At 34.9% G+C, this 19,948-nt stretch overlaps 1 protein-coding gene across 2 annotated transcripts in view; it reads left to right on the forward strand.

Annotated features, from left to right (window-relative positions):
• Window positions 1-19,756, forward strand: part of NDUFS1 (NADH:ubiquinone oxidoreductase core subunit S1) — a 29,242-nt gene extending 9,486 nt beyond the window's left edge. For both annotated transcript variants that reach the window (XM_031958235.1, XM_031958236.1), the window contains exons 5-19: window positions 1,250-1,326; window positions 2,347-2,428; window positions 2,524-2,654; window positions 7,682-7,867; window positions 8,539-8,673; window positions 9,086-9,200; window positions 9,497-9,642; window positions 10,019-10,147; window positions 10,739-10,868; window positions 11,206-11,366; window positions 15,056-15,210; window positions 17,459-17,634; window positions 18,652-18,786; window positions 18,883-18,955; window positions 19,332-19,756. In XM_031958235.1, coding sequence (XP_031814095.1) covers window positions 1,250-1,326; window positions 2,347-2,428; window positions 2,524-2,654; window positions 7,682-7,867; window positions 8,539-8,673; window positions 9,086-9,200; window positions 9,497-9,642; window positions 10,019-10,147; window positions 10,739-10,868; window positions 11,206-11,366; window positions 15,056-15,210; window positions 17,459-17,634; window positions 18,652-18,786; window positions 18,883-18,955; window positions 19,332-19,423 — 1,923 coding nt within the window. In that variant the 3' untranslated portion in view covers window positions 19,424-19,756. The remainder of the gene's footprint in view (window positions 1-1,249; window positions 1,327-2,346; window positions 2,429-2,523; window positions 2,655-7,681; window positions 7,868-8,538; window positions 8,674-9,085; window positions 9,201-9,496; window positions 9,643-10,018; window positions 10,148-10,738; window positions 10,869-11,205; window positions 11,367-15,055; window positions 15,211-17,458; window positions 17,635-18,651; window positions 18,787-18,882; window positions 18,956-19,331) is intronic.
• The last annotated feature ends 192 nt before the right edge of the window (window positions 19,757-19,948 follow it).

A 19,948-nucleotide genomic window follows, 5' to 3' on the forward strand; every position in this document is an offset into this window, starting at 1 on the left:
GTAGTCTTCCTCAGCTTTGTCATTGAACCCTACAGGGGGAGATAGACTTTTATATCTTAAAAATGATCAAATAATGCCAATTAATTAAATACTTAACAACTAAAATATAATAAGTAATGTGATTTTCTAATTAGAGGAAAGATGAGGGACTTTACAATTTGGGGTAGAGAGAGCAAATAGGTGCAAGTCCTTGAAATCAGAAAAAGTGGTGTCACACTTTCCCCCAAGTATTTGTGAAAATCAAAAGAATATGGAAATAGTAATTAATTGGTACAAGGCCAGTTTTCAAATAAGACACGTGGGTTGTTTGAAATGTATAATTGTGAGAAAATTCCTTGCATCAATCTTTGGGTCTCACTGGGTTTCTGGTCAGCAAGACCTAAATTCTTAGTTGAGCATCTCTTAGCCTCAGGTCACAGATGGTCCATCTTTCCAGCCACAGGGGTAGATTCGAATGGTACAATAAGATTTTCTCATAGTTGAATAATATAATTTGGACTAGACCCATAATTGGGTAGAAAGGGAACTGAGCTAGCTACAGACTTGAGAGACAAGACAGTAAGTGTGGTTCATTCAATTCCCATAATTAGACACTTGCTGCTCTAATCCCCTCAGCTCCCTCAATACTCTTTTATAAAAGTGAGTAAGATTTAGACCTAGGAGAAACTTTGGCTGGTCTGTGTTGGTCTAGCATCCTCAATTTAGTAAATAGGTCATATAATGAATATAAAAACACTAATGATTAAATGAGAGATATATTTGAGTTGTCATCATTAGAAGAGGATCTTGTAGTATATAAATCCAAATCCTATGAAACAGGATCAAGAAAAGCCTTAATATGTGAAGCATTTCATAGAAATCTATTACAGGTTAAAGGGAGAGGAGTTTAATGGGTATAATTTTATATGGAAAGAAGTTTTGAGTTACAAGGGAGGGAGTATTGCTTTTTATTCAGTGGCATTTTGTTTCGAGCTATCTAACCGAGAAACTCTTTTGTTATCTTTTACAAAGAACTGAATTGTTTATCAAGCAGAATAAACTAAAACAATGGTTCTTTTCCATTACCCAAAGAAAATGAAAAAAATAAGATGGGAAAATTTAATGTAATTTGTGTAATTACTTTTTTTCTGGTTGCAAATGCCTCAGTTCTTTTCCTGTAAAATATTTCATTGATGTATCTAAAGAGAATTTATCATTTTTACTGTCAGAGAGGTCCAAGTGTTAATGGGTTTTCCCATTGAAATTCCAGCCTGTAGCTGCTTGTGCTATGCCTGTAATGAAGGGTTGGAACATCCTTACAAACTCAGAGAAATCCAGAAAAGCAAGGTACTTTACTATTACTATATTTTGAATGTTAATTTCTTTTTTTTTATTCCATGAGTCCAGAATTCAGCTTCAAATTTGTTAGAAATTGACCTTTATGGTTAATGAAAGAGTGGGGCATTGAGAAAAAAGGCAAGTGCTGGGAAACAAATTGTGTTGATATTGAACCATGGGAAGTTGTCGATCTAGTGAGCTACAGCTGGCAATAGAAGGTAGTTTGCTCGACGGGTAATTGTGAGGGGAAAGTGAGACATGAATGCTCATTTTTGTTGTTACAGGTCATAATTTTCTATGTTTTTCAATGAAGTTTTAAATTCAATGCCTTCACTATTTTTACATTGTATAATTTTTTTTTTAGCAGAATAACTTAAATAATAAATAGTTGTATTGACTCATGTTTAATAACAAACGTAAGATTTTTAAAAAGAATTTCCTATTTTCTGGGTCAAGAAAAGTCAGCATGGCATAATGGCTGGAGAGGCAGAGCCAAAGCCAGAAATATGAAGGCCCAACTTTGATACATCCTGGTTTGTGACATTGGGCAAGTTACTTAACGTCTTGGTGCTCAAGGCCAGGGCTTCTTAAACTTTTTCCACTTGCAACTTCTTTTCACCCTAGAAATTTTTTATGTGACCCCAGATACATAGATTGGTCTATAAAATAAATATACAAATCAAACCTTGACAATTTTGCAGCCTCCACGTTCAGTATATGACCATGAATGGGATCATAATCCACAATTTAAGAAACTTTGATCTAGGCAATTCTCTTAGACTGTAAGTTCCAAAGAAAGTATAAACCTACTTCAGTAGAGGGACTTCCTTCAATTGGGAATTCTATGTGCTGTTGAAATCACAGGTTTGAGTTCTGTCCCTTATTCCTTATCCTTATCTCCTGATCAGAGTCAATATTGAGGAATAAGTATATTTGAAATGTTTTAATGTCCTTGGGAGAAAAGTAACATGAAAATGCAGGATGATGATAATTATTTGCTTAATTTTATACATTATTTTTCTCTTACAGAGAAGGTGTAATGGAGTTTTTATTAGCAAATCACCCACTAGACTGTCCTATATGTGATCAGGGAGGTGAATGTGATCTGCAGGTATGTAATCTAATGCTATAAAAATTATTGAGCTTTTCTCAGATTGGATTTTTATTAGGTGCATTTGTTTAGCTGTCTCCTGTGACTTAATCTAGGACCAGTCAATGATGTTTGGAAGTGATAGAAGCAGATTTTTAGAGGGAAAACGTGCTGTAGAAGACAAGAATATTGGTCCACTCGTAAAGACCATTATGACTAGATGTATACAGTGCACTCGGTGTATCAGGTAATTTTTTTTTCCTTTTTTATGGCCCATCCATTAATTTCCTTGTTCATTTAGTGTTTATAAAATGTGTTTGGAATAATAACAGTGGAAAATAAAATTTTCTATAGGTAAAAGTCCCCTGATAAATTCTACAAGGTTTCTGGATTGTTTAGCAGTAGAATAATTTTTTTTTAAATATTGACTGCATTTCTCTCCTAATTTTGGCTGTGTTGGTTTTAAATAAAAAAAAAAAAAGTATTAATTATTTCAAGAAGTCATTCTACATCTTAGAGGACCTGGATATGAAATAGCCTTGATACAACCAAGTTCTCTGAAATGAATGAATTAGCATATATGAAAAGAATTACTTTAAACCCAGGAAAGGAAAAGAGATGTTGTGCTTTAACTAAAACCACTTTCATCTCCTCTATCTTCTTGAGTGAATGATACTATTTTATTTTACTGAATGGCATGAGAGTTTAGGTGGATTTTTTTTTTTTTTTTTTTGGATGAGATTCCATTGTTGGGAGTTATTTAAAAATGAGAAGAAAATAGGAAAAAAATAATTATAAAAAACTTAATAACATTTCACTGTTATCTATCTATAATATAGTCAGCATAAATCAAGAATTTTGCCAAAGAGAATTAGCCGTGATGTATGGGAGCCAGAGTATAGATTCAATTTAGAAAATGTGTTGATAATTGCATATTGACAAAGCACTGTTATTATGCATACCAAGATGTGAAGATAACTTTGATATACTTTTGTTTTTCTTTCTAATGCTACTCGTTATTATGATATTTTATTTAGAATAGGAATAGGCTTTAGGGTCCTTTCAAGGTATAATGTATAGTCCTTGTTATCAAGGAATTTATATAATTGTGAGTATAGGACATATGGAAAATGAAAGGTATATATGTGCTCAAGGTCAAATGAGTAGTACAGACCGGTCTTCAAGAATTCCTAGGACCCCTGGGTTAGGGTCATTAAGGAAGGCTTTAGAGTGAAAGTAGGGAATGGGAAGGAGCAGAGTCAAGATAACTGAATGAGAAGTAGCAATTCTGCCTTAGCTCTACCACAGCTTCCTTTGCAGTGACCTAGAAAATGCATCAAATTAAATTCTAATTCAGAAAACCAATGAGGCATCATAGAGAGTCATTTTTCCTCCAGAAGCAGCTTAGGAAGATAGAGAGGTCTTTAGGCACTAGAAAGGAAGCTGACCAGTAATACATTTTACAGTATTAGCAGAGGGAAGAAGCGTAGCACCCAGGAATGGCAAGGGGATGAAACAGCTGAGTAGAAAGAGATGCCAAGGGATCCTTGTGCTAGCATGAGGAGCAAGAAAGGTGCCATCTGGCAGCTGTGTTGCTCACTGTCCTAGTCAGCTTTACAGCTTCAGGGTGTAGGGGTTACTCGTGGCAGAGAACCTACCTGTGTGTGGAACATGGACCAACTTCCCAAAGAAAGCCATATGGCTCTGATTCCGAGAGCTGGACAAAGGGGAAGAACTCTGGTAACTTTTAGTCTTTCACATAAACCTGTGGGACAATACAGCGGGGTAGGAGCCCAAAAACATGGTGAAACCAATAGGTCAGTCATTGAACCTGCAGAGCCTTCCAGCAGGCTAACAGTGATGATCCTAGCAGCAATCTACAGAAACCCAACCACATATAACCCAGCTGGAATAGATCACATCAGGAACTTTTAGAATTCAGACCAAGAGAACAATAAATAGACTTCAGATCATTTCATTTTAAAAGCACTGAAAACTTGTCAGCTCTCAGACTGAGCTGTTGAAGTAGCAGAAGGACATAGAAGACAGAAGCTCAAGCCAGGCTTCTTCATTCCTCTTCCCCCTCCCAAAGTGAGAAAAGCCCTACACTAATATGAAGTCCAAAATCAAAAAATAGGCTAGAAGAATAGGCAAACGACCAAAGAACCTGACCATAGAATGCTACTCTGGTGATGGAATATTAAGGAACAGACTCAAAAGAAGATGGTGACCACGAGCAAAGCTCCAAGAAAAATGCAGATTGGACATGTCTGTACTTAGGGAGCAAAAGAGGTTTTTTGTTTTTGTTTTTTCTCGTTTTTTTTTTTTTTTTAATTTTCAGTAATATTTTATTTTTCCAAATACATATATAGTTTTCAACATTCACTTTTGCAAAACCTTGAGTTGCATATTTTTCTCCCTCTTTCCCTTCTCCTAGCCCCCCAAGACAGCACACAATCTAATATAGGTTAAATTTGTGCAATCCTTTTAAACATTTCCGTATTTGTCATGTTGTATAAGAAAAAATCAGAACAAAGGGAAAAAGTCATTGGGGGGGGGGGGAGGCAAAATAAAAAAGGTGAAAATATATGCTTTGATCCACATTCAGTCTCCATAGTTCTCTCTCTAGATGCCGGTGGCATCCCCCCAAGTCTATTGGAATTATCTTGAATTACCCATTATTGAAAAGAGCCAAGGCCATCCCAGTTCATCATCACATGATCTTTTGTTACTGTGTACAGTGTTCTCTTGGTTCTGCATACTTCATGTAAATCTTTTCTGAAATCATTTCTTATAGAACAGTAACATTTTTACAATATTCAAATACCATAATTTATTCAGCTATTCCCTAACTGATGGACATCCACTCACTTTGTACAAACATTTTTGCACATGTGGGTCCTTTTCCTTCTTTTATGATCTCTAGTGAGACAGCTGGATTAAAGGGTATGCTCAGTTTTATAGCCAAAGGGCATAGTTCCAAATGGTTCTCCAGAAATGTTGGATCTGTTCACAGTTGCACCAGTAATGCATTAGCATTCCAGTTTTACCACATCCCCTCTAACATTTTTCATTATCTTCCGGTCATTAAAAAGAGACTTTTAAAAGATGTTTTAAAAATCAAATAAAGAGTAGCATAGAAAAAAGCTGGGAGGAGAGTGAAAGGTATGCAAAAAAATTATGGAAAGAGAATTGGCCAAAGAGATGCAAAAAATAATGAAGAAAATAATTCCTTAAAAATATCAGAATTAGTGAAATGATGAGCAGGTTTATTTCTGAAAAGCCTGCAAAGACATCCATGAACTGATGCCAAGTGAAGTGAGCAGAACCAGGAGAACACTTTACATAGTAAGATTAATATTGTGTGGTAATCAGCTATGACAGACAGAACTCAGCAGTAAGAGTGATCCAAGGTTGTTCCAATCAACTTGGGATAGAAAATGCTATCTGCATCCAGAGAGAACTATGGAGACTAAATGTAGATCAAAACATATATTTTCAGTTTTTTTTTCTTCTGATTTTTCTTTCACAACATGACTAATTTGGAAATATCTTGTGCATTTAAAAAAAAAAAAGAATATCAAGATCCAAGGGGGAAAATAGGCTCACTTTGTAAACATCTAGACACTTCTCTGTATAATGCATAAATCATTCAAATATTAAAAGTTCTAGGTCATAAAGTCAAAATTGGCCAAGTGAAAGCTTAAGTGGAAGTAAGATTTTAAGATGAGTGATTTAGGTAAATGATGCAAAGTGGCATTTCAGGGAGAGAAAATGGTTTAAGATAATACAGAAAAGCAATAGTGCATATAATGTGGCTCTTAGAGCAACTTGGTTATGTATTTGCTTTCTTTGGCTTTTATCTGTTGACTCCAAAATAGTCAAAAGCCACATTAAATAAAACGACGATAATTTATTTCTACACTCCCACACATACAGAGTGTTTTTTTGTTTTTTTTTTAAACCTTTCACATTATCACCAGGTTGTCTGTGGACTAACTTCCTTTGGTCATGGCAACTGTTGAAAACCATATTCTAAGTTTAAGGTTTTATGAGTAAACCTCATCCCTGAAATTATAAATCTTTGAAGTACTTAAGTGTCTCTTGACCTAATTAAATATTCATATAGTGGGGTTTTTTTTTTGTGACCTAGGCAGAGTAGTTGCAAATATTCCCATTATATAGATGGAGAAGATGAAATCCAAAAAAAAAAAAAAAAAAATGATAGAAAAAGCACCAGACCTGGGGAAACAAGTGTTCAATCACTTCTGCATCCCCTGTTTACATAGAACTTATTTGTGTTTTTGTGGGCACTTCAGGCCTAAATTTTTCTTTTTTTTTAAATACTTGCAATACATTCTCTGTGGAATTTCTGTTAAGATTAATTTACCTAAAAATGTATGAAGTATATTACAACTCTTAAAGTGGTATAAAAATGTCAGGTATTACTAAATGACTTGCTCAACTTAGATTGGATTTTAAATAAAATTCAGATATTAATAAGCATTTTTTCAGTGCCTTTTATATGCAAAGACTGCTCAGTAGTGGAGTCATTCACACATTTATTAAGTGTTGACTATGTGTCAGGCATTGCTCTGAACTACAAAGAAAAAGTGAAAATAGTCTGCCTTTAAAAAGGCATTCTCTTGGTTAGACAGCATGTACCTACATCTATGTAGGGGTATGTGCAAAGGATCTCACAGTTTAGCTGGAGATGTGAGACTTAAATACATGGACAATATAAGGACAAGCGCTATAGTGGGAAAAGGTTTGATTTTCTGTTTTGACACTTGGTGACTAGAAAGCAGCTCTCTGAAACCTGGTTGACTCCTCTAAATACTGGCCATACTTATTTCATAGGGTTGTAAGAAAAGTACTTCATAAATTCTAAAGCTATTACCTGTAGATCAGAGTTGTTGCTGTTATTGTTTCAGGGTCTTGAGAAGGTATCAATTGCCAAATGAGTTGCTTGGATAAAAACTCCACAAAAAAAGAAAGAATTGTGTGGAGATAACTTTTTTTTTTTTATTAAAAAAACTTTTAGAGCCAGATATTTGTTTGCTTTTTTATATTTTTGATTTCTAATTTTGTTTTCTCTATATGGCTCCTTTGTAGGATAGAGAGTTAATAACCACTTTGGGGTGTTTCTTTTTTTTTAAACTTAGGAGGTTCTTCTTGAAAATAAAATGTTGGGTTTTTCTTTTTAAGTTAATGAATGGGGAAAGATATATAATATTGTGTTTAAGGATTTGACAGTATGGTTTTATCTACTAGGTTTGCTAGTGAGATTGCAGGAGTGGATGATTTGGGTACAACAGGAAGAGGAAATGAAATGCAAGTTGGAACATATATCGAAAAAATGTTCATGTCTGAATTGTCTGGAAATATCATTGATATCTGTCCAGTAGGGGCTCTTACATCTAAGCCCTATGCCTTTACTGCACGCCCTTGGGAAACAAGGTTTGTATCTTCATATACATACTGTATTTGTTTTTGTCATTTACCTATTACTTTAAAAAAAAAAATGAAAATGGAATTGTGTTTACAGAGCTGGCCTCAGAAGCAGAAAGACTTGAGATCAAATCCCATCTCTTTACTGTCTCTGTCATTCTGGGCAGGTCACGGGACTCTGTAAGATTAAATATCAGAGAGGTGCTAGAGTTCTCTATACCTGTGAAGTTAGAGTCCATTTCCTGTACCAGTTTAACAATTTTTAAGTACTTTTAAAAGCTATTTAAAATCAGTTATGTTAGTTTGGTGATTTTAGTAGTATCTTTAAAAAATTCAAGACAATACATTTCATTCTGTAATAATATTTAGCCTGTGAATATTATATTCATATAAGGAGCTTGGAAATGAAGACCAGAAAGCTTAAGCACAGATAATGAATTTAAATGAAAGGATAGTGGCAAATAGTCATTTACAAAGCTGATTTTCATTGAAGTTGTCTCAATTTTTAGGTAGATTTTGAAAAATTACCCCTTTTAAATCTTTAGTCGATTATTAGAAAGTCAGAAATTGAGTAGAAACATCAGTTTTCTTAAGGTTTGAAACTAATTTTTGAATTTCAAAATCACTTTTCTTTATTGGAGTCAGCACAAATTTATATGACCTTTTTTCTCCTTTCTCAGAAAGACAGAATCTATTGATGTTATGGATGCAGTTGGAAGTAACATTGTAGTCAGCACAAGGACAGGAGAGGTGATGAGGATTTTGCCAAAGATGCATGAAGACATCAATGAAGAATGGATCTCTGATAAAACCAGGTAAATATACAATAAATATACAAGTGCACCAATTTTTCTTAACTCTGCTATTGAGGCATGCTTTAAATATACGCCTTTAAGCAAAACAGCTGAAGGGTGGCTTTTGATTGCTGTTCTCTGTCTGCTATATCATTTCCTATGTAAGCTACTGAATAGAAACTAGATGGTTAGCCCACCAAAAATACTATTTCTAGGTGTTGGATTTTTTTTTTTTTTTTTAATAGTTAAGGAGAACTAACTTAATCTGAAGTTTTTCTATATTGGGAATATATATGGACTACATTGCAATTGCTTTGGACACTTTAACCAATACGGTATTTTTGTTGCTTTTCTTCTATGAAGTTGTTAAATTTTGAAAGTTTAGTTGATTTTTTAGGAAGATCCTACAAATAGTATCATGTCTGTTGTCTAGGTTTTCCTATGATGGATTAAAACGGCAACGACTTACTGAGCCAATGGTCAGAAATTCAAATGGGCTTTTAACTTACACTTCATGGGAGGATGCACTCGCTCGTGTAGCTGGAAGGGTAAGGAGCTTAAACAACTCTGGTAACTAAATTTTCAAAAAGGATCCACACTAGAATTGTTTCCCTGCTTCTCCCTATATTAGTTTCTGATAGACAAAGCTATGCAATTTTACAGATTAGCACTAAAGACTTTCTGCCATGTCATGTGTTGAATTTGTAATTTATTAGCCCTAAAAAGCAGAAGTTTGGTCAACTTTATTTTCTATTTTGGGTGATGGTTGGATTCTCTGTTTTTTTGTAATGTGTTATCATAGACACAGTGCTGATTCATTGATATTATTCTCTTCTATTTTTAGTTACAGACAGTTCAGGGCAAGGATGTGGCAGCAATTGCAGGAGGTTTGGTGGATGCAGAAGCCCTCATATCTATTAAAGACTTACTTAATAGAGTAGACTCTGACTCCTTGTGTACAGAAGAAGTCTTCCCCACTGCAGGAGCTGGGTGAGCCAACTTATAAACTAGATTTTTTTTTTTTTTTTTAAAGGTCTCATGTAGAAACTTTTTTTTATTTTAGGTGTGAATAGTATATAACATAACTCCCAAAACATTTAAATTTGAAAGTCCAAGAAAAATACTCAAAAATATATGCTCATATGTTATCCTATGCCATGCCATCCTTGACAAAGACCAAAGTATGGAAGTGTGGATGCAATACTTGTTCAGGACTAATGTAATTGGGAGAATACTTCATAGCTTCTTCACAAGCAGTGCAATTGATTAGATGATGTTTTTAATTGATAGTTTTAATCAGTCACAAATTCCCTTCTTATTATTTTACCACTTTAGTTTCTGTAACACATGTATATTGTGTTTCTAGCACAGATTTACGCTCTAACTACCTACTTAATACAACAATTGCTGGTGTAGAGGAGGCAGATGTTGTCCTTTTGGTTGGTACAAATCCACGTTTTGAGGCACCGTTGTTTAATGCCAGAATTCGGAAGAGGTTGGTATTTCCAGAGATGTAAATTTCTATAAGATAATTATTCATATTTCTACATGGACCTGTTTTTATGATTTGTTTAAATCATGTATGTCTCATTCCTGGTGTTTAAAAAAATGTTATATGAAATAGAAATATAAAAGGTAAAACAAATTGCATATTTGGATTTGTAAAGATAATATACCCTAGAAGGTTTTTCTACCATTTCTTATATATTTTGAAAGCTCCTTCAGTCTTCTCCTTTCTGCATTTGGAAAGAGCAGCAGCTTATTTGCTAGAAGTTTACAAGCTTAAACTAGATCATCTCTATGAATAGTGGAAGAGGGATAAGAGGGTGTAGACAGGGAAAATCAGAGTAAAACATGAGATTTTTTTTTTTAAACTTATTCCTGGTTCTCTCTTAAATAATATTTATGCTTTCATTTGGTTGCTATATTAAATAGTTTGTGTTTAATTATAAATTCAGATATTTTGTTTTTCTAAATAAATGTGCTATTTTTTTGTATCTTGATTGGACTAGCAATAACAAAAAGTTTTAAGAACTTAACTCAAAATTGAAAATTTATTGTGATTTATTGTCTTTTATTATTCTAGCTGGCTTCATAATGACTTAAAGGTGGCCCTTATAGGCACAAAGGTTGATCTGACATACAGCTATGATCATCTGGGAGATTCTCCAAATGTCCTTCAAGAAATTGCTTCAAGAAACCATCCATTCAGCCAGGTTCTCTTATAGTAATACATTTATTCAGACTTTACACAATAACCTTAGCAAGCTGTCACACTATATTGGTTAAGACCATAAAGCAAGACATCTCTATAGCACTGCATTAGCTAGTAAGTAGTATGTTTTTTATTTATATCTAAACTATTAAGAGCATCTTGTTGCAAATGCAAATTTTGGTTAGTTTTTTTTAAATAGGTGATTTCTTAACATTTCTTATCCTTGGGGGACAGAAGGTATCTTTGCACACGTGCATGTATGAATGTGTGTGCCTGCACATGTTAAAGGTGTTTCTTGCCTTTGAAATCACTATTTTCATTATGTTTCTTTTGTACAGGTCTTGAAAGAGGCCAAAAAACCAATTATAGTATTAGGCAGCTCAGCACTCCAGCGAAGTGATGGAGCTGCAATTTTGGCAGCTGTTTCTACCCTTGCACAGAACATCAGGACAGAGAGAAATGTTGGTGATGATTGGAAAATTATGAATATCCTTCATAGGTTTGTTGAAAATTTTTACCCATGTTCTGCTTTTAATACCTTTGGTCTTATGCACTATGTGTGTAGTATCCAGTTCTTAGGTTTGGGTAGAGTTTGCATATTAGCTCAGCACTTTAATGAACAATAGTTATTCTAGTGGATGTTGGGAAAGGAAAAAAAAAGAATTTTAATTGGCAGTATTTAGGAGGAAAGTCTTTTAAGTAATAAAGTCAGCTTAACCTCTGTGCAGTTGTATAATGGGCATTTCCTGAATTGATGAAAAGAATCAGAATAAATTTCTTTCTTTGTAAAATAGTGGTTATGAATTAACTTGTGAAATGTTTGTGGGCCAATTCTTGCATTCCTTAAAATAGTCATGAACCAAATGCCTTGGCATTTCCACTGACCCTCCTTTAAGTGTGAAGTATTCTATGTAAAATGAAGAAAAGTTTTTATCTTTTCTGATTTCCCTGTCTTCACATTTTTAGGACTCTGCAAATATTGTACTTTTTTTTTATTGTTTGTGTCTGTCTTCTTTCTTCCTTATACTTCAGCCCTAAGAGCATAAGCTATTAACTAAAACTTGGAGCAGTGAAAGGCAAAAGAAATATGTGTTGATCTGTATAAGTTTTGAAAGGAGTGGAGCCAGAAAAAGGGCACAAAGCTTTGATTATTTGTTTGACTTGATGCCAATATTCCTTATTTTTGCTTAAGAAAAAAGAAGAGGTCGTTATAGAGCAAAACATTTATTGAAGACAAGAAGAGTCAGAGTTATGCTCTCCCCTGTTCCTTCTAGTTATGTTTTAAGGCAGAAAAACATCTAGCTTCATAGACAGTGGGAATTCAGAACTAAAATTTCTGTCCTTGGTTTCCCTTTATTAGGCATTAGAACACGGTAATTCAAACCATAACACATCACATAGTGTAGGTGTTCCTGGATGTAAGAAGACTTAATTATATACAGATCAGGGTTAACAAAATAGATAATATAATTGCTTTTATTTCCCTTTTGGATTTGTTTTATATTCAAGTATCATTTATTTAAAAAAAAAAAAATAACATACCTTAGGATAACAGAAACTTAAGATCATTTAAAATCTTTTTCTTTTCATTAACACCATTATATGAGGACTTCTTAAGTTTTTTTCCACTCTTGACCTTTTCATCCAAGAAATCTTTGCATGACCCTAGGTATGGCTATATAAATTAGGTATACTAATCAAATGTTTGCTGATAATGAGTCTTAATTTCATGACTCCCACATTCAGTTATGAAACCCTATATAGGACTGTATATCAACCGAAGAGGAGAAAAAATAATTTCTACTTACTAATTCTTTTTGTTGTTGTGCTGAGACATTTGGGGTTAAGTGACTTGCCCAGGATCACACAGCTAGGAAGTGTTAAGTGTCTGAGGTCAGATTTGAACTTGGGTCCTCCTGACTTCAGGGCTGGTACTCTATCCACTGTGTCACCTAGTTGCCCCTACAAACTAATTCTTAATACTACATTAAAGTTTGCAGACAACTAAGGCTACTCACTTTTCTATTTACTAGATTAGAAGATTGATTTTAACTTAAGCAACAAACATTTCCTAGATACCTATATAAAGTATACTATACTAGGTGCTATGAGGGAATAGAGATAAATTAAATATATTCTATGCCTTCTAGGAACTTAGTCTTGTAGAGGACTTCAGAAATACACAAGGAACTATAGATTACTTCAAACTTAGAAAGTATTGCTGTTTTGCATAAATACTGCCACATTTGCTATATCAAAAATTTAATCATTTCTGAAATATGGAAGCAATCAGTAAGGCATTTATTAAGCTTATTTATTATTAAGCTTTTCTTATTAGCCAGCAAACATTGTACTAAACACTGGAGAAACAAAAAAAATTAAAACATTTCCCTGCCCTTTAGGAGATTGTATTTTAATAGTAGAGACAGCAAATAGTAATTAAAACACACATTAAACAAAGAGTACTTTATCTTCAGGGGAGGCTGTACAAGTATTAGGCAACCAAGAAAGGATTCCCAGAGAATGGTCTGCTTGAACTGAGTTTTAAAAGAAGCCAAAGATTCTGAGAGAGTTTGGGGGGGGGGGGGGGGATCATTCCAGCATGCCAGAGCAAAGGGACAGAGGTAGGAGATGTAGTATTATGGATAAGGAACAGCAAATCAACAAGCTGAGAAGAAAGGTAGAAAGAGGCTGATTGTAGAGAGTTTTTCGTTCCAAAGGACTTAATACATAATCCCAGAGGTAACAGGGAGCCAGGAGTGGTAGAAGGGGAATGACCTGGTCATACTTGCCCCAGGGAAATCCCCAGCATTTGAGTGAAGAGTGGATTAGACCTGAGAGAAACATGAGGCAGAGAACAGTTAAGAACAGGAGATCAAGTAAGAGCAAATAAGGGCCTGAAGTAGGGTCATGACTGGGAGTGGAGGAAAGGAGAAAGCAGAGATGTTGTCAAGGGAGATCTAAGATTTGTCAGTGGGTTAGCTGGGTGAGGAGAGGGAAGGAAGTGAACAATGATGTGATCTAGATTCTGGAGAGAGTTTGGGCATGGTGAGTTTGAAATGCATCCAGGAAGTCCGAAGTCAGTGATACTGAACCACCCAGAGATCGTTGAGCCCGGAGGAACAGGGGAGATCACCAGGTACAATCAGGGTGGAGCATGACATGGATGGAGAGAATAGGCCTGTGGACCTAGACAGAGGAGAGCTCTTTGTAGAGAGTAGTCTCAATTGAATGATGGAGTTGGAAACTGGATTGCAAAGGATTTAAAGGAGAAGAAATCGAAGCATTGTAATGTTTGGGGAGGGCATTTTAGCAGAGACTTATAGGTGTCAGAGAAGCAGTAAGATAGGACAGCAGTATTTTCTATTTAAAAATTTTTTTTCCACATTATTGTTAGCAGTGTGAATTCTCTCTTCCACATCTTGTCACTGACTTACATTTGTGAGTTTTTCTAAAGTCTAGCCTTTAATTTTAGCACAAAAGGATAACTATTCTTTAAAGAGAGTATAAAGTAGAGATGTTGTGACATAGTAGTTAGAGAGCCTATCTTGGAGTCAGAAAAACCTGGGTTCAAGTCCTGCCTTTGACCTTTACTGGTTGTGCAACCTTGGGCACATCATAAAATAGCAGTGAAATCACAGGTTTGGTTTTCCACTCTTCTCTTTTTTAGCTTCCACACCAATAGATATACATGATCATCTTGGTAGGAGCAGTGGAGATGCTGTTGTACCCTTAGTAAAAAGTTGACAGAATCGTGTGTTAGTAGAAAGAAACTGATCTCTGGATTTCTGGAGGCCCAGGCTCGAGTTGTGACTCTGATACTGATAGTGTTATGTCCTGGGAAAATTCCCTTCATTTCTTAGAGGTTCAGTTTCCTCCATTGTAAACTGCAATGAAATTAGGCCTCTCTCTAAAATGTTGTCTAATTTCAACAACATGAAAGCATATTTGGAATGCACAACTTCTTGCTGTGGTAAATGAGAACACCCAAAGAGAATATTGTAGTTAAAGATCTTTAGCTAATGTTTTCCTTTGGCAAATATTGTGCTGTGGAAAAAATTGTGTCCTGAAGGCAGCAGATCACCACCTGATTCTTGACAGGATTGCAAAAGAGCAGTCAATGGAAATGGAACTAGGCATTTTCTACAAAACATCATTTTAATATCAAGGTTTATTGATATACCATAGGGTGGCAAGCCAGGTAGCTGCTTTGGACCTTGGTTTTAAACCTGGAGTGGAGGCAATTCGGAAGAACCCTCCCAAAATGTTGTTTCTTCTGGGAGCAGATGGAGGTTGTATTACCCGTCAAGATTTGCCAAAGGATTGCTTCATTGTCTACCAGGGTAAGTAGCATTAGTCATATATATTAAAACTGAATAGGAACAGGAGGGAACAATACAGTCAGTTTAAGTTCCTCTTAAAATTTATCACCTTTTATTCTATTGAGCTTAAAATTGCTTGTTCTGTGATGGTGAATTAAATATAGTCTACTTGAATATTGGGGAGTTAGACCTTATATAAATTTTAATTTTATGAAATTTACTATTAGTAGTTAAAATAAGAGTAATCACTTCAAATCACCAAGGGAAACTGTGATATTTATATGTAAAGTTACTGTGTGCAAATACCAGAGAAATATATAGTGTAAGAATAAAGTGTAGACAATATCATCTTGGCAAAAAATGCTAAAAGAAAATTATGTTAATCTGGCCTTTCTCCTTAAACTGTCAGCTTTTAGTATCAAGAGCTATTTGGGGACTCTTCTATATGATATCTTAATGTTATGAGTCTTGAAATATTCATAACTTCACATGGTGCTCCAGAGTATTAATGAGTTTTTTAAGGGTTTCTTTCTTTTTTTTTTTTTTTTTTTTGAAGCTTTCTCTGTCCTCCATTCCCATACTTACTTTTTTTTTTCTTTTTACTAAAAATGGCTTTAGTTAATTTGTTTTTAATTTCATTCCCATGCAACTCTCCCTCAACCCTTCCAATCCAATCAACTGTCAGATCTTATTGATTCTTCCTCTTTTCTATCCATCTTTTTTCCTCTCATGACCATCTTGCTGCCTAAACTTCTCTCAGTGCCACAGATGCTAAAGTGATTTTCCTGAAAAACAGTTTTTACCACATCATTCTCTGTCTCAGTAAACTAATGGAATCCTATTGCCTGTGAGTTGAAGGAGTGGGAGAGTTGGGATAATTTTTAGGTTGCCTGGATTCTTGGAGGGACATTTACAAGTTTGTCCTTTTGTAGTCCACTAGCTACTTTTATCCGACTTGATCATTTTTCACTGATATTTTCTATTCCATTTTGTGTACTAAGCAAAAAGAGAAAAGGGTGACTTTTTCATTTCATTCATTCCTTAAACTTTTAATTATACTCAATCTGCTTAGCATGTTTCTGTTACACTGTAGTTTAGTAAGTTTATACAGAGTTGTGTTCAAGATAGACTCTTATGAAAAGAATTCATACGTTGGCTGGGGGTGAGGCTTGATTGAGGCTTGATCCTTTCTAAAACCCCTTCAACTCCTAAGATTCTGTCATCCAGAAGATTCTGAACCAGAGAATCACCATACTTGGATTGCAGATGAATCTGGCTTTTATCTACAGCACACTTTAAGCTATATTCTATTTCCATTTGTTCATTCAAAAAATATAAACTACTTACTGTGTGCAGAACACTGCTGAGGGAAATACAAGGTTTAAATAAGATGGTGTTATCTAAACTTGTGTTAGCAAGGAAAAGAGGCCAGTGCATTAGGGGCCTGCCATTTGTGTAGTTTTTGTGGTGTTAAAAACCACTTGGCTATTTGCCTGAGCCCATAGGCCCACAGGGAGGCAGATAATCAGGAGCTGTTCCAGTGCCTGCCTCAACTGTTGAAGATGCTAAAAGGAGAAGGAATGATGGTGGTAGCAGTCAGAAACTCATTATTTATTCAGGGGAATGCTATGTCAGGTGCTCCGATTATTAAAGGGACTAATCAGTTACCGAAGCTTCCGATCTTAATGGGTATTACTATAAAGAAAATTATTATGAAGGCATGGGCTGTGACGATAACATTGTACGTTATCCTGTGGTGTAGAGGGGACCAAGGGGCGTGGGGGGGTCTGGAGTGCCCTGAAGTCCTTCAGACTGGAGACTGGTGCGGTCTCTGTCTATTTTATGTAATAGGGGGAAACTGGGGTTCAAATCCATTCTCTGCTCTTGGGTGACTGTTGTGTCATTTAACTTTTCTGGGCTTCTGGGTTCAACTCCCATCACACTGCCATTTTACCTTTGTAACATCACTTCTTTGGGCTTTACTTTCCTCATCTGGAAAAGAAGAGGATTGGATTAGAGGCTCTCTTAATTCTCATTGAACTCTGAATTCTCTCTGCCTCAGAAGAGTTACCCTTGTGCAATTGAAACCTCTATAAATGAGTAGGTTTTTTAACTTCTGACAAGGAGTGATCGTCTTAGAATGAAAATTATTCAGAATGAAATTTAGTAGGCAGTACTCAATTTTTTTTTTTCTACTTGAAAAACCCTAATCCATTGTATCAAAGTAATTTTGTATTTAAACTTGTTTTCTGTTTAATCTTTTTGTCAGGACATCATGGTGATGTGGGAGCTCCCATAGCTGATGTTATCCTCCCAGGAGCAGCTTATACCGAGAAATCTGCCACTTATGTCAACACGGAGGGCCGAGCTCAGCAGACTAAAGTAGCAGTAACACCCCCCGGCATGGCCAGAGAAGACTGGAAGATCATCCGAGCACTCTCTGAGGTAGGAGACATTTCAAAGGAGCCTGCTGCGCAGAGCTCTGGCCATTATTGTGCATCACTCTGGAAGAGTTTTTAAAGAAGTCAAAGATGAAAGTCCAGATTCACCATAAAGCACCCCCACCCCCACATGAATTGGTGTTATTGTTATTCTTTTTTCTTTACCTTTTGTTAAAAGATATACATAACACTATTGAGGTTTTCCAAAGACAGCAAAATGTTAGTGTGTCTGTACTTTTATTATGAAAATATGCCTATAGTGAAACAGAAAATTTTAATTTCTACATGATTATTATAGGTTTTGATTAATCACCAGGTGAGGAAATGTTTGTTCAAATTTAACTTTAATTTCCTTTTTAAAAGTTTTGTGCCGTTTGTTTTCATTATCAGTCATTTTTTAATATGAACCCTTTCTATCCAATCTGTGAGCTTTCTAGAAAGAGTTCCCTCTTTTTCCCAAAAATCAACCAATATGTCAACTGTATCAGAAAGCACACACACCATTTCATACCTATTGCCTTTCCTGCCTCTCCAGTTATCACTTCATTTCTAAAAGAGTTCACCCTTAAGGATATGCTATCTGTGTTCATTATACTTAAGGCAAAACAATCAACTGAAAAAACCAGCAGAAGTGAAGAGAGTCTAATCCTGAAGTCAAAACATTTGGCTTCAGAGCTCTTCTCTGCCATTGAATAACCATGTTTTAGTGGGCAAGTCATTCAACTTTTCTGAACTTTAGTTTACTAATCTGAAAGTGAGTCTGATAACTTTAATACCTGTCTCACAGTGTTATTTTTGGGAAAGTGTTATCACAAATTCTATAAAAATTTAAGCAGTATCAATGGAGGTTATGGTTCTGATAATTCTTGTGTTCCAAACTAATGGGTAAAGAGTCATTCTCTATTGGGCATAAATACTAACTTGTAATAGTATTACTATTTCATGTTAACTATAATTAAAAATCATTTCACTTTTTCCAACATTATAATTGCACTTTTATTTCTGTTTGGATGGTTTCTAGATAGCAGGTATGACCCTTCCTTATGATACATTGGATCAGGTGAGGAATAGATTGGAGGAAGTGTCCCCCAACCTGGTTCGTTATGATAATGTAGAGGAAGCTAATTATTTCCAAGAAGCAAGTGAACTAGCAAAGGTGAGAAATGCTTGGTTTGTTTTTTTGTTTGTTTTAAGACACATCAGATTGTGTAATGATACTATATTGTTCTACTCTTCTCATTTCTTTTTGCAGTTAGTGAATGAAAAGCTGCTTGCTCATCCTCTTGTTCCACCTCAGCTTACAATAAAAGACTTCTATATGACAGGTATGTCCTTGCAGAGACTTTCACTTTCCTTTTTCTACCTTTTGATTGATCAGTAGAGCTATTGATAGCTGTTACTTTTAAAGTGGTTCTAGAAAAACCCACCAGAATTTCTGCCTATTTCATAAATGATTCATATATATTTACTACATTACAGAAGTAAATATCCTGGCCAAATCTATGTAGCTTTTACTTTAAGCATTTCCAGAGGATATTTCAAGATCCTGTAAACTTCATATCTTTAAAATATATTGGCTAATATTATAACCTCTGAATATCATCATATGACATTGACCCTTCTTTGACTTTGTCTAAGACTGACTGTACCTTATGTCTTTTATTTAAAAATAAATAAAGCCTTTTTTGTATATTTTCACAGATTCTATCAGCAGAGCATCACAGACAATGGCCAAGTGTGTGAAAGCTGTAACTGAGGGTGCTCATGCAGTAGAGGAGCCATCCATATGCTGAAACATCACACACAATGAATGGAAACCCAGTTTTGCTGCAAATAGCTAACAAAGACAAAATTATGTTGTGATGATCCCATAGAGGTTCATCACTCTATAAAAACAGTCTGAATAATGTAATATTTAAGGTTGTATACACCAGTACTTGGAAATTATATTCAACAAAGAATTTACTGTATCGAGAAACATTTATGCATTTGAAAGTTTTGGTTGTGTACAAATGTTGTTAATTGCATAGTTTATTAAATACAAATATGGATATTCTTTTGTGTGAGAGCAAAGATTCAATAAGAAGTCTTTGTAAAAGCAAATACAAAGAAAATCCTGAAAACGAGAACTGAAGTTTTTGTTATATCTTCATGTGTCAGTTAAATTTAATACAGAGATAAAATGTGGGGGCAAAGGTTTAAAATTTTCTCTTTCTAGGGCTAAGAACTTTACATCATAACATTTAAGCAATATATTTATATATATCAAGCCTTTTCACGTATTAGAAGTATTAGAACACCAGATGTGTTCATTTTGA

The sequence above is a fragment of the Sarcophilus harrisii genome, chromosome 3 (assembly GCF_902635505.1).
Source record: "Sarcophilus harrisii chromosome 3, mSarHar1.11, whole genome shotgun sequence".
NCBI classification, from domain to species: domain Eukaryota; kingdom Metazoa; phylum Chordata; class Mammalia; order Dasyuromorphia; family Dasyuridae; genus Sarcophilus; species Sarcophilus harrisii.